Genomic DNA, 13800 nt, shown 5'->3' on the forward strand with positions numbered 1-13800 from the left:
AGCGATTGGTGGTGGGTTTTGAACAATGATTAGGAACCCGACCTGGTTCAATCATCGACTGGCCTCTTCTCCGGTTCGATCTGTGAATAAACCTATCTATATGCATCAACAATTCTACGACACCGACACTGTGCACCGAATTGTTACACCGATTACGTGTCCCATGACTCATACCAGCCACGTATCCCATGAACCAATATTTTGCGAATGAATGCCTTTCATCAACTATGACGGTCTTTCACTGTTATTGGACGGGAGTCCATTATATGTGGACGGGAGTCCATTATTGTGGACGCCTGTCCATGCGGAACGAATGATGGACGAGAGTCCACATAAAATAGACACCCGTCCATACAAAAAAATAAAATTTTAAATAAAATAAAGGGACGACTGTTCACAATTTTGGATGACCATCCCTTAATTTGGAACCCCGTCCACCTAGAATGGACATTCGTCATATTGTAATTTTTTAAAAAATTACAATATCTTAAAAAATTTAAAAAACTTATGAATGTTCATCCATTATATAGTGGACGGGCATCCCTCAATGATGACGGACGTCAATATATAATGACGCCTGATAATTGCTTCAATTAAAACAAAAGTTTGAAAACAATTTCGGGACGCCCGTCCATATATTTTTCTATCGAGTTTTCAGAAGCATTAATATTCTAAGCAGCTCACAAAACCAGTCCGTAATCAACAAAAGGATTATCAAAATGTTAATTCCTGAGGGTTTTCCTTCTTGACGTCCACAACCATCCATAATCTAAGCAGGTAAACACAGTCAGCACAGATCTTCATGAGAAAAACTTATTATGCACAAATCAATCTCTCTGCTATCCACGATGACTATATCAGTTACAAACTACCGTGCACATCAAACAATCTCTTCATTCTGAACGTTGTTCTCAATATTCTTCATGCTTTCTAGTCCTTCTATGGCGTCATCAACCATGCCAGCAGGTGACAAAAGAAATTGGTCAACTATGCAGTCAAGAAATGAGTCCATGCACCCATCATAAAGGGAACTAAAAGAGAACCTCTGACAACTGATACTTGATTTAAGAAGAAAACCATGTCCCCTGAATGCTGAAATAAAATACTTTCAGCCATCACTATATCAGATGATAGTCACATGGATAGATTGTTCTCTGATGTAGAGGGGAAAGAAAACAAACAGACTGCCACCACCTACAAGCACCCAAACTCCAGGTTGATCAATTTCAACATTTTAGGAGGCTCAGTGTAAATCTGCTCACTGACTATATTGCCAGTATGTTTCCAAGAAAGAAAATGCGAAAAGAGGTGGTAAAATAGCAAGTGTCTGAAGTACTTTAGCTAGATTTGAAAGTTTAATTTTAGCTGTAAACACAGCAACCATATCAACGCTCTGAAAACAAAAGAACAAACTTCTCTCTGATCCTTTCACCAGCTAAGCCACAATAGTAATTGTTGTAGTGTGACGACAGAGAAGTACAAAGCGATAAAACCCCAGGACAAGGCCCAAGAACAGAAACGTAAATTCCATCAATCTCCCACTTCTTAGACAGCATCATATTCCATCCAAAGCAGATGCCAGTTTCGCAGCATATGCAATGACACCAGCCAAAATCAACATGACTTTAACATGTCTTCCGCATTGAGAAAACTCCATAGAATATAATGCTTTACAGCTCTAGAACCGTTCATAAGATATTTTATTTTTTAAAAAGTTACAGTATGGACCCCGTCCATACTGTAGATAGTCCAAAATTAAGGGATGGCGTCAAGAAATGGTGAATGACTGTCCTATTTTATTTAATTTTTTTTTTTTAAAGTATGGGTGGGTTTATAGTAATAGGTTTTTTATTTATGTAACATGAATGAGAGTCCATCATTTATTTTGTATGGATGATGTTCATGTATAATAAACTTCTATCTAATAACAGTGAACGATCGTCTATGTTGATAACGATCGTTCCACTCGTAAATATTAGTTTATGGAATACGTGATTGGTATGAGTTACGACTCACGAGATATATAATTCAGTATAACAATTCGATGTATATAGATGTTCGTAGCATTATTATCATGGAATACGTGATTGTTTTGAGTCATAAACATGTAATTTGGTGTAAAATTCAGTATACAGTACGATGCCCGTAGCTTTTTGCATGCATACACGCGGATTGGACCAGAGTCGGACGGGTAGAACAGTAGCAAACCGCAGATCCACACTGGTTTGGACAGAAAACCGGTTCCTTAGAACAATCCCCAAAATTCAAAAGATTTTCATTTTTGCTTTTACGATCCCAATTGCTCACTCCTTCTCATCTTCTGTGGTCAGTCGGCATCCCTTTGTGTTCAGCCGCCATTCCTCTGTGTTTAATCAATCGTCATTCTTCGTCTTCAATTCTTATCTCTCGATTGAATTCTTCAATTGAACTAAAGTTTTGTAGTTTAATTTATTCATTTGTTTTGTTTTGTTGAATTTACATTCAAAATTTTATACCTTTTTTGATCCTATGGCTGCTGTTGCTGAAATTGCCGGTGAACAACCGCCGCCAACACAATCACCACCGCCACAATCACCACCACCAACAACAACGACAACAACGAGAAGAGTAACAATAAGTTGGAATCTCCGAAATCGGATTCGGAATTCAATGTGCAAAAGCTGGTTGATATGTTCACAAAGTTGAATCCTTTAGCTAAGAACTGTTCTTTTTTTATTATCATCAAAACGGTGATGACCAAACACAATTTTGCCAACAATAATAAGCATTCTGCCAATGATAATCCCCGGGTACTTCACTCATCACGTTCATTTCAAGCTATTGTTGTAAATTTTTGTTTCTTTTTATACTTTCTGTTTAGTTCTCAATATTTTATTTGATGTTTTGTCTCAATTTTTTTTTGTTCGTTGTGATTTTGATGATATCGATTTTGATCAAATTCGTTAAATGTTTTGGGAAAATGGGGTTTTCGGTTTTCTGGATTTTCATTTTTCTGGTTTTTGATTGATGATCAATAAAAATTGTTTTGAGTATGAGAATTCTTGTCGCTGTGCATAATAATTTTTGTTGTGTCATTATTGATTCCTTATTATTTTTTTGTGGAGTGGGTGGACTTTAATTGTATTTATTATGCATTATTGATTTTTTTTCGGAGGGAATATATCAAGACGACCTTGGGAATTTGTTGCTAAAAATGTATGGCCAGATTTATTGACTTCTTTTAACAATCTGAGGAACAAAGTGGAGTGCAAGGAGCTGGAGAAAGTAAAAACAAAATTGGTTGCTAGATTTGGCAAAATTCTTTTTTGTGGGTAAATAATTGATTTACTTTATCGGCTTGAATGTTATATAATGCTTCTTGATTTCTCTTTCTTTATGAATGTTACATAAACCAAAATGACTGAGACTAGAATCGTATAGAATCTTATGGTCAATTAGCAGTTAAAATAGAGGGAAAGTATGAGGTTTTCTCCTACCTATTCCCATGGAAGGGATAGGAGTGAATTAAATCTCTGAATCAGAAACTTTGAGTAATATTTCTTAAAAAGCCAAAGTAAAGGAAATTAAAACAATGATTTATCATGCATGCTATCACATGGCCTTGGAATTGGCCACTTTTTTTGTTAGGATTTACTAGTTCACTCAAACCCTTCGTTTGACTTCCGTTGCCCTTTGTGAAGATGGAAACACTTGCAAAAGCACATATCTAGCACTGCTGTTGATGCCTTGTCTTACCTGAGAATTGCTTGATTGTTGGTGCTAATAACTCGTTTATCATTTCCCCTGCCTGACTTTTTCTTGACTGACCAATCACATAACATATTTAATTGGGAAAACAATCAATCTGCAGGCTGACCTATTTCTAACCTTATAATGATGATACTCTATTTACCAAATGTATTTGCCCTTCTAGTCATTTCTGCAGCTTAATTAGTTTGTAATGTGAAGAAAACATATGTACTAATAGTTGGTGACATAAAATGTGGAATAAGCAGCTATTATAAAATTAATCTTTGTGATGCAGGACCAATTCTGTGAACATAGAACAAGTCAAAAAGGATCCAGTTGCTGAAACCACTTTGGAACGATTGAGGAGAACATTTTATACAAATGTTCCTACTTCTTATACGGAAAACATTATAAGTGGAGTTGTGCCAAAAATAGGAGTTGATTTTGAAGCAGATAAGGATGTATACCATATCAAGGTAAAAGTTCTTCTAAACACCTGTCTATTACAATCATGTTACTTGTACTTCAGATGATATAGCTATTGACTTAAATTTCATTGTCTAAGTGATTGATAGCACATGACCAAAGTCGATCATTTCATGCAAATGTAGAGTAGAAGAAGATAAAACGTTTGAGCTCTATAAGGCAAGCTTTCTGTTACTGACATGCTTATATATGTGGATAATATAGCAGATTTTGCATGAATATTGCCATTATTTTAACCTGTTATAAAAATAAATCAATGTTGTGCAAATAGGATGATGGAGGTTGATGCTTCAATTTGATAATCATGATTCTTAAACATTTAGAGTTGCTTGCTTTAGTACAGTAGATGAAACAAGGCTTTTGCTAAAGGTAATTATACCAGGAACCGTAGAGGTAAATGAAGCTGTCAACGGTACCTATATCTATGTTTTTGAGTAAAAAGAAAATGAATTGAACTGAGTTTGTGAGATGAATTTTGATGTAAAAAGTGATGGAACTACTATAATATAAACAAGAAAAGATGAAGAAACAGGATAAGGATAGAAATTTTTAGAATCTGATTAAGACCTTTTTAGAAGTCTTCCTAGAAACATTTAAATGGAAATCACCATTAAAAGAAGAGGAAAAAAGAAATAGTTTTCAACTCTTTTGCATTGTTTGTAAAAGACTTGTTTATACAGGAGTAAGAAGTCCTGATACAAACCCAACAAGTCAATTTGACTTAGCCCTTAGATAATTATCTAATGAACCCAAGCATATATAACGTTAAAGGTGTGGTCCTGAGTGTTAAATTGCAAAAACATTGCTGATTATGAACCAACTTGAATTTTCCCTTTTCGAAGAGTGCCTTTTGCTTCATGGGATTTGGATCTGGGTAATATATCAGGAACATAAAGAAATATTAAGCACCTCATTGGTTTCATTTGTTTATTTATATTTTGAATTGCCAACAAAATTTTATATTCACTATGAATTTATCTTTATTTAGTATGTAGAGACTCAAGCATAATTGGAGATATTTTTCTTGTAGATTGAATTAAGCCCGGTTCATCAAATGGTCCTAGACATATCATGCGTGGATAAGAATTTAGACCTGAGGTTGATGCTATGCACCAAGAGTATTGTCACTGACTTAACTGTAAGTTAATGTGCAACCTTACATGTTAGATGCTTTGGGTAGAATAATTTAGCATAACTTTGTTTCTTTTTTCTGTCATTCTTTTAATCATGCTAATTGTTATCTTTGTCGTTATTAATCAGAATATTTCTTCATTTCAAACAAAGAAAAAAACAACTTTAAAGCAGTAGAAGGAAATCTTCGTTCTATAACTTGATTATATCTGGTCAAAGTCTATTTTCTAAGGGATGAAGAAAGAAGAAATACAAGACAAAGCTCAAAGAGTTAAAAACAGACAGTCATATATACAATACCGTTTCACTGAAGATTACAATTTATGAGAGTTTCCTCCCCAGACATCATGAAAGTTAACAAATGGTTGAAGTAAAAAAACAAAATCATCAGAATCAAAGTTTTAATTACCAACTTGTGGACTTAAGCAGAAGTTGTAATTCTTTTGCTTTGTAAAATTAGGTTCCTTATTTTTTTTATTTTTTTTGTGTTGGAGTCAATCCTTTGAGAGGAGTGATTATGTAAAACCAAAAGGAACAGTAGTTTAACATGTATTGATCAAATGTTTTAGTTTATAGCTGTTTCATTTATCTCTGAGAATGATGTTTATGATCAAACTGATTATATGTGTTCTTCCAGGATGAAGAAATGCAAAGCCTTAGAAATCTGATTAATTCAGCTGTTTAGATCCAGGAGTGAAGGGTGGTTTGAGATGGCCCCTAGGGAAGTCAAACTTGGGGGATTGGTACCGTGTTAGTGGGGTTTGGCACACAAAAATTAAGTTGTATGAAAGCTCATCCTTGAGGCTCAAGGTAAAAGATGCTGATCGATTTAGTTTTGAGTCTTCTACTGGGGAGTCTACAATGAGATTACTCTGAAGTTGAAGGGATTAGCGTCGGACATACTGGTATTGTTATTTATTGCATTCGACTTTTTCACTTGACCATCTCTTTTCATGCGGGACTTAATAATTGAAATTATTGCTACTCAGGAATTTATCATTTAAGTGATTGTTTCCCAGATCTTGTTTCTAGTTTCACCGTTGAGTTGCTAAACAATTTCAGCATTGCAAATTTCAATGAAATGCAAGTTTTTACAAATGTTTTATGAACAATTTCAACATAGAAGATTATAATGAAAATTTTTGAGTTTACTGTGTTTAAGTTTAATGATTATTTATTATTATTTATTTTTTGCAATGAATCATATAAGTAGAATTGCTTCTGTTTTTTTTTTTTTTTTTTTTTTCCATATTTCTGCACTTTTCATTATCTTATTTTTTCAGTACACGGAAGATCTTACATGCTTATATTGTATATTTTTTTCTCATTTCCAGGAACAGAAGGTGGACGCTGATACTCATGTATAATATGTTTAAGGACACCTTAGGGTTGATATGGGATCATTTCCTGTGTTGTGAGCATTTCTTGACATAAGCAACTCATGCCAAGTTTACCTACTGTGAAAAATGTTAATACGTTAATGTCAGTTATCGGAATAGCCCATGTCCGTCTCCAATGGTGGAACATTTACTTGTTAATATTTGTTACAAAATATTTTTGCTGCTTCTTTCTTTTTTAATCCTTGTAAGTGATTAAATATGTACAAGTTTGGCGTTTCAACAATGGAATGCTTGGTAAATCATCCACAGATTATGTGTATTTGTGTTGAAGATACATGCTGATCAAGGAAAATTGCTGATGCGGATGCTAGAAATCTTCAAAATAAAGAAAAGTATAACTGCACTAGTTACATAAAAAGATACAGCCTTCCGTTTCTCTGCAAAATTTGGAGTTGAAAGGACTCTCTTAATTTTGTGCTTATGCCCTTAGGACTCATCTTACGGAAAACCATTAACTAATTCCCGTTAACGAATTGAGTTAGACTGTTTACGTTGAAGAAGTGGGTCCAAAATATTCAGGAGGGATCCTATAATTTGTTTTAAATTAGGAAGTTTCTATGTAATTATTATGTCCAATCTGCAAAATCTGGATGAAATATTTTTTTCCACAAATCCATGACCCACCAAGAACAGGGAAAGGGAAAAGCAAAAGGTCATTTCAATCTTTAATGGTTCATTTACTTTCTCAGAAGTAACTTTGACACCTTCTTGAAGAAGTTAGCTGGATAGCGACATCTCTCTTCTTGATACGCATATACTTATTAAGTGGGAAGATCAGCCAAAAGTAAACAAGACTGCCTAGCCCTTGAAATCCCTTGTAAGTAAGACGAATTCTTATTATATGAATTGTTAGTTTTTTATTCATTGATGATTATTATTTATTTAATTATTTTTATTTAATGTGTTCCTCTATTTGACGACTGGGGAACCTGAAGAAATCTAGACAATTTGCAATCTGGAATACTGATGTTGACTAGTTCAAGTGGCTGTTTATTTCTATTAGGCTCGTAATGGCTGCAAGACACGAGCGACATTCAAAGCATTGGGAGAGGTCATCCCCAGCTCAGAGGCAGCTTGATCTTCAGTTCAATAGACTTTCAATTGAATCGGAAAGGCCCTCCTCAACTCGAAGGGAATTTGTTCCTCGGTACAATAGACATTCCAATGATTCGGAGAGGCCATCTCCAGCTCCAAACAATAGACATTTTTGGTGGAGATCGCCGAGACATGATGTACAAAATATTGGGGTCGTAATGGCTGCAAGACAGGGGCAACAGTCTAAGCATTGGGAGAGGTCATCCCCAGCTCAAAGGCAGCTTGATCCTCAGTTCAATAGACTTTCAATTGAATCGGAAAGGCCCTCCTCAACTCGAAGGGAATTTGTTCCTCGGAACAATAGACATTCTGATGATTCGGCGAGGCCATCCCCACCTCCAAACAATAGACATTTTATGTGGAGGTCGCCGAGATATGATGTACAAAGTACTAGGAGTATTGTATACCCAGAACGCGCAGTTTTTAAATGCCTTGCAACAGGTTTGGAAAATGATAATCATTTTCCTTCTTCTGTATGTCTTAAGCCGATTTCTTTAGAACCCAAATATGGACAAAATCCCTCCTTTGTTTTTGTGAACAGTCATCTGGGTAAAGGTTAGTGGTCTGCCCTTTTTGGTATTACTCTTAAAATCTTGTATTCAGCTAACAGGTTATTTATTTATTTATTTTTATCTTTTGGTTGTTAGGTAAGGATGAAGAGGGAGGGAATGTATCCAGAAGACCGTGGGAATATGTCGCAGAAAAGGCATGGCCAGATTTACTGTCTTGTTTAGAAAATGTGAGGAAGAAAATGAAGTGTCAAGACCTGGAGGAAGTCAATCCAAAATTGGTTGCTAGGTTTGGCAAAATTATTTTTCATGGGTATGTTATCCAGTTTTCTCTGAATAGCTAGCTATTCTTTTTCATGGGCTTGACCCCCCCAATCCCTTGTAGGATGCTTATGCCAGATAGTGATATCCTTACTGGACTTGATGTATTGGATAATGGTGCCACGTTTAGTTAGATCTCATGGAAGCTTTCATTCAATCTAAGAATTGGTATTTGATCTGTGTAGACACATTCCTAGCCTATTGCTGGAAACAAAATAATCCATCGCCATGCTTGATTATTTCTTGATTGACCATTTACATACATTTCTTTGACATAACAGAAGTTCTCATTTCCCTAACCATGTCTTACTGTATAAATACGTTTGGTCTTCTATTACATAAAATAGTAGTTTTCACAATGTAAAGCAAGCATCTGCCAGTAATAGTTGTAATTAAAAGTGGACCAAGCGGCAATTATAATGTTAATCTTCTTGATTCAGGAATGTTTCAAGGTTGTTCGACGATGTCAGAAAAGGTCAGCTTTCTGAGACAACTTTGGAAAAATTGAGTAAATCATTTTACACAAATTTTCCTACTTCATACACGGAAAAAATTATAATGGAAGCTGTGCCAAAAATTGGAATTGATTTTGAAGGGAAGAAGGATATATACCATGTCAGGGTAATCACCTTTTCTGAGCACAATATGATCAAGCTTCTTGTACTTTTGGTTTAGTTAAATACTGACTTAATAACCTTTTTCCTTTTGCAGTTATCTGACAGCACACAAAAAGACTCAATTATATCATGCAAATGTACTTTAAACAATGATAAAAAGCTTGAGCTCTATAAGGCAAGCTCTCTGCTTCTAACTTTTTCTACAATCAAATATTTTTATGCTGATATGGATGGAGATGAAACAACTCATGAATTCAGTAACCAGGGTCATTTCGTAATCACAGGTTTTTCTTCTTGTTGCATATGGAATTTCATATTAAATTATAAGCATTTCTTCCTGTAGGTCAAACTAATTTACCAACTTCGTCACATGGTAATAAACATATCATGCCTTGATAAGGTTGTTGATTTAAGGCTGATGCTTAGTGGCAAGAGGATCTTAACAGCATTGACTGTAAGTTATCTACAACCATGCAAATTAAAATGCTTCAGTTTGACTGATTTAGTGTCACCTTGCTATTCGTTTAATTTTTCTTTTTCCTTTTGATGTTGGTCTTACATATCTTTTTCTAGTCAAAACTTAAGTAAAATCATTTAAGTTTAAAAAAATGAAAAGGAGAAATCATTTAAACCATTTTGATTTCTTGTTTTGGTTTCTGGTTTATTTGATTTTCTGTTTTGGCTAGTTTTGTTAAGTTCTTGTTGCTGTGTATTTTGTGTTGCTGGAATATCAATATAAGAGCTAGTGTTTCTGGATTTTGGCTACAGGTGCTTGTTGCTCTCTGAGTTTAATTCTCGATTATTTGCTTGTTGTTTCTATTGTGGTTGACTGAATTGGGAGAGGTATCTATCAGTTACCAAATGGGTTCTATATTAGCACTTATCCAAACTTGTAGACTTGAAAAGGTTAACGCTTGTGCATTGAGATTTTTGCTTCTTTGTTCCCGCTTTTGAGTTGAAGAAATTATATGTATTGCATATTTTTAGATACTAATATAATCTTAAAGCCAAAAGTAATAGTGGTTTAACATGAATTTTCCATATCTTAGAGTTTCTAGCTGGATTCAAATTATCCTTGAGAATTTGTTATATGTTCAAAATAATTGTATGCACTTTTTCAGGATAATGAATGGCAGAGGATTAGCAATCTGATCGATTCTGCAGTTGTGGATCCGGCGAAGAAGGGTGGATTCAGATGGCCCCAGACAGCATATTCTCAGAGTAGTAGATACAAGGTTGTTGGGATTTGGCACACAATATCTGAAGTTTATAAAAGCCCATGGTTGTTGCTCGAGGTAAAAAGTGCTAATCGATATAATTTTGAGACTGCAACTGAGGATGCTACAAGGGAGGTTTCTCTGAAATTCAAGGGAATAGTTTCGGAATTACTGGTAAGTTTCTATTTAGATTGTCAAATATTATTATAGAGATACTCTTCATTTACTTGTTTACATTTTAATGATATCGATCCATGAATAAAGTAACCTTTGAATATGAATTTTGTGCAACGGAGTGTATATTTCAGTTGTTGACTATGATTATGAAGATCAAGCATGTGTTCATTATTGTGATTTGTTTTCAATTTGTAGGCACAGAAGCGTGAAAGCGATTCGAGCTATAGTATGTTTAAGGACACCTTAGGGATGATATGGGAACATTTCCTGTGTTGTGAGCAGTTCTTGACAACAACTGATTATATTGAAGAAGAGGGAGGACAGAAATATAAGGAAAAATTGCTACCAAAAAAGGTATACCGAGTAAAGGTTAAAAGAGAAGAAGATTGCTTGCTAAATGAGGATGTCAATGCCAAATCTTAGATGTTTTATGGTTTCTAGTTCCCCTTAGCCTGTGTAATTAACTTAGATAAACTGAGATATCAACCCATATGGTTGATTTAGCCACTGCTATGGCTATAATACGATTATGTGATAGAGGATATTACAAGTTTTATTATTTTGATTTACAAGTTTCACATTGATGTATTGTTACAACATTGTACCATAGCAAAACTTATTTGTATTATGTTGTAAAGTACGACATCGAAAAAGTTGATACAAAGACGAAGTAATTATTGTTTATCTTAATATAATGTTTGGGGTTAATTTAATTCACCCCCGAGAGATGGTAAATCTCAAGCGCCCCAACAATTTGGGAAAGTATTAGATACCTCTCTAAAATTATTAGAATTCTCCTAAAAATATCATAAAACCCTTGTGAACATATATATATATATATATAAAAACCTCTCATCATTGTTGTAACACTTGAGTCTTAACTATCTATCAAGGGGACGAAGAAAATAAACCCCTAATGTTTGACATTAAAAATTTGGGATATTTAGATCCATTTGATATAAAATTTATATACAATTTTTGTTTTTGAAAACAAGGGTTACCTCAAATCTTATGAGAATGTGTTTGGTACAAATAAGTTAAATTGTTTTTCGAAAACAGTATTCATATACAATCCTAAAAAGTGTAAATTAGAAAACGGTTAAGAATCAATTTGCCAGTTTTCAATAGTTTTTAAATTCTATATCGAACACATTTTTAAATACTAAAAATAGTAAGATACAACTCAAAATTTTGAATCATATTTTAGTTTTTGGAAATGATTTTTTAATCACAAATCAAACGGACATAAAATTCATCCAAACCAACATGAAATATTCATTTAAAGTTTGTATTAATGTGTCAATATTTTGGTCAACAATAGGGAATATATATGGATTAGAACGTATATGGCCTATTTGGTAGATTATTTGAAATCTGATATTCTGAAAAACTATTTTAAGTTGAGTTGAGTTGGATTAAATAGAACATGATAAGATTCTGATAATATGTTTGGTATAATATTTGAAAATTATATCAGAGTTGGATAAAATGCTGAAAAGTTGTTTGGTACATTTTTAGAAAACATTTAGATAATTTTTTAACCCCCTACATTTGTTAATTTAGCTAAATACCCCCACAATAAAACTTTAAAAATTAACAAAAACACCTCACAAAAATGAAGCCGTCAATTATGGCCAGAACTCTGATCGTAGATCTGGCCGGAAATGGTAAGATTAGCGCACGACCGGCCAGATTCGGCTGGTCGTGCATTGTTCCAACTCTAACGACAGCGGTGGCAATTGGCAGTCGACAGTGGTTGCTGACTAGGGTGCTTTAGTTAATTTTTAAACTTTTATTGTGGGGGTGTTTAGCTAAATTAACAAATATAGGGGGTTAAAAATAATCTAAATGTTTTAAGTTGAATAGAATAGGATAATAGAAAACAAGTCTCCCCTTATTTTCATTTTCAATAGAAAAAATCTTATTTGATTTGGAGTAATTTTTAGAATAATAATCTCAATAAGCAAACAAACACACATTCTGTTTTTTAATCCAAATAGGATAATAGAAATAGGCATGGCAATGGGACGGGGCGGGGATCTCATTCACCATACCCATCCTCGCCCTCAAAATCACTCCCCACCCCTGCCCCATCCCCGTTACAGGGATGACAGGAATTCTCCTTCCTTGCCCCACAAGGGAATGTTGAAAGCCTATCCCCGCCCTATTAATTTTACATAAACATGAATTAATTTGAACATTACTAAACACAATAGTTAATTCTCGTCCATATAACAAACACTTAAATTAATCGTTTAAACATATATAATTTTACATAAATATGGGTTAGGGTTTGCTCTTGTTCAATTGTTTATGGTGAGGGAAATTGGAAAAACATGAGTTTATATAGGTAGGATAATTGTGTAATTAGGTAAAATATAGGGGTATTATTGAAAAGTAAATATATATATACAATTTTTAATTTTGTATATTATATATGGGGTGGGGGGAAATGCATCACCCTTCCCCGCCCCATCCCTGGGTACGGGGATTAAAACACCCCCACCCCTGCCCTTATCCCAGAAAAAACCAGGGCTTCCCCGTGCCATATGGGGTGGGGCGGGATGAGACGGGTCTCCGAAATTTCGGGGAACATTGCCATGCCTAAACAGAAAAATGATTTAAAAGAGTGAAACAAACATGGGGATATAATTTCTTCCTTCTTTTTAGATATATTATAATTATATAAAAACGCAATTATTTTGAAAATGTCATATTTATTTGTTTTTTTAATTATGGGTCAATGTTCCTGTAAACAGTTTTTATTAATATAAATTTTTAAAATAATTATAAACCATTTCAAAATCCTTTTTAAAAAATATTAAAATCCTTTCCTAAAGAGACGACAGAAACAAAGTTCAATCCAATTTTCATAACTATAGGCTAAAGAATTAATTTTCTTTTTAAAATAATTACCCATTAATAAAGAGTTAATTGACTTTTACCACTCTTAATGACACTTTTCCATCCTCACACTTTTAAAATACCATATTTTTACTTAAAGTACAAATTTGTCAGTAATTTTTATTGTGAGGAAAGGCTGATGGTAAAAGGTTAGTTATAAGTGAGGACAGGATGGTTAATTAATATTTTGCATCTGAAATCAAAATTTAAAATT

At 34.0% G+C, this 13800-nt stretch overlaps 1 protein-coding gene and 1 long non-coding RNA gene across 4 annotated transcripts; both read left to right on the forward strand.

Moving 5' to 3' along the window:
• Positions 1 to 3156: 3156 nt before the first annotated feature.
• LOC116142767 lies at positions 3157 to 4296 on the forward strand. Its single transcript, XR_004130039.1, has 2 exons — positions 3157 to 3311; positions 4025 to 4296. It is a non-coding gene; the product is annotated as an uncharacterized LOC116142767 (long non-coding RNA).
• Positions 4297 to 5243: 947 nt separating this feature from the next.
• LOC116142766 lies at positions 5244 to 11354 on the forward strand. 3 transcript variants are annotated; one of them, XM_031428171.1, is made up of 10 exons: positions 5244 to 5353; positions 5984 to 6251; positions 6681 to 7563; positions 7682 to 8396; positions 8489 to 8663; positions 9112 to 9292; positions 9383 to 9463; positions 9632 to 9742; positions 10410 to 10679; positions 10878 to 11354. In XM_031428171.1, the coding sequence occupies exons 4-10, from the start codon at positions 7757 to 7759 to the stop codon at positions 11103 to 11105; spliced, it is 1686 nt and encodes a 561-aa protein (XP_031284031.1). In that variant the 5' UTR covers positions 5244 to 5353; positions 5984 to 6251; positions 6681 to 7563; positions 7682 to 7756; the 3' UTR covers positions 11106 to 11354. The 3 variants fall into 3 exon arrangements, with proteins under 3 accessions (XP_031284031.1, XP_031284030.1, XP_031284032.1); XM_031428170.1 differs by having other exon boundaries at positions 7750 to 8396; XM_031428172.1 differs by having other exon boundaries at positions 7750 to 8396; positions 8489 to 8639.
• The last annotated feature ends 2446 nt before the right edge of the window (positions 11355 to 13800 follow it).

Source organism: Pistacia vera, unplaced genomic scaffold, assembly GCF_008641045.1.
Source record: "Pistacia vera cultivar Batoury unplaced genomic scaffold, PisVer_v2 Contig418, whole genome shotgun sequence".
NCBI lineage: Eukaryota > Viridiplantae > Streptophyta > Magnoliopsida > Sapindales > Anacardiaceae > Pistacia > Pistacia vera.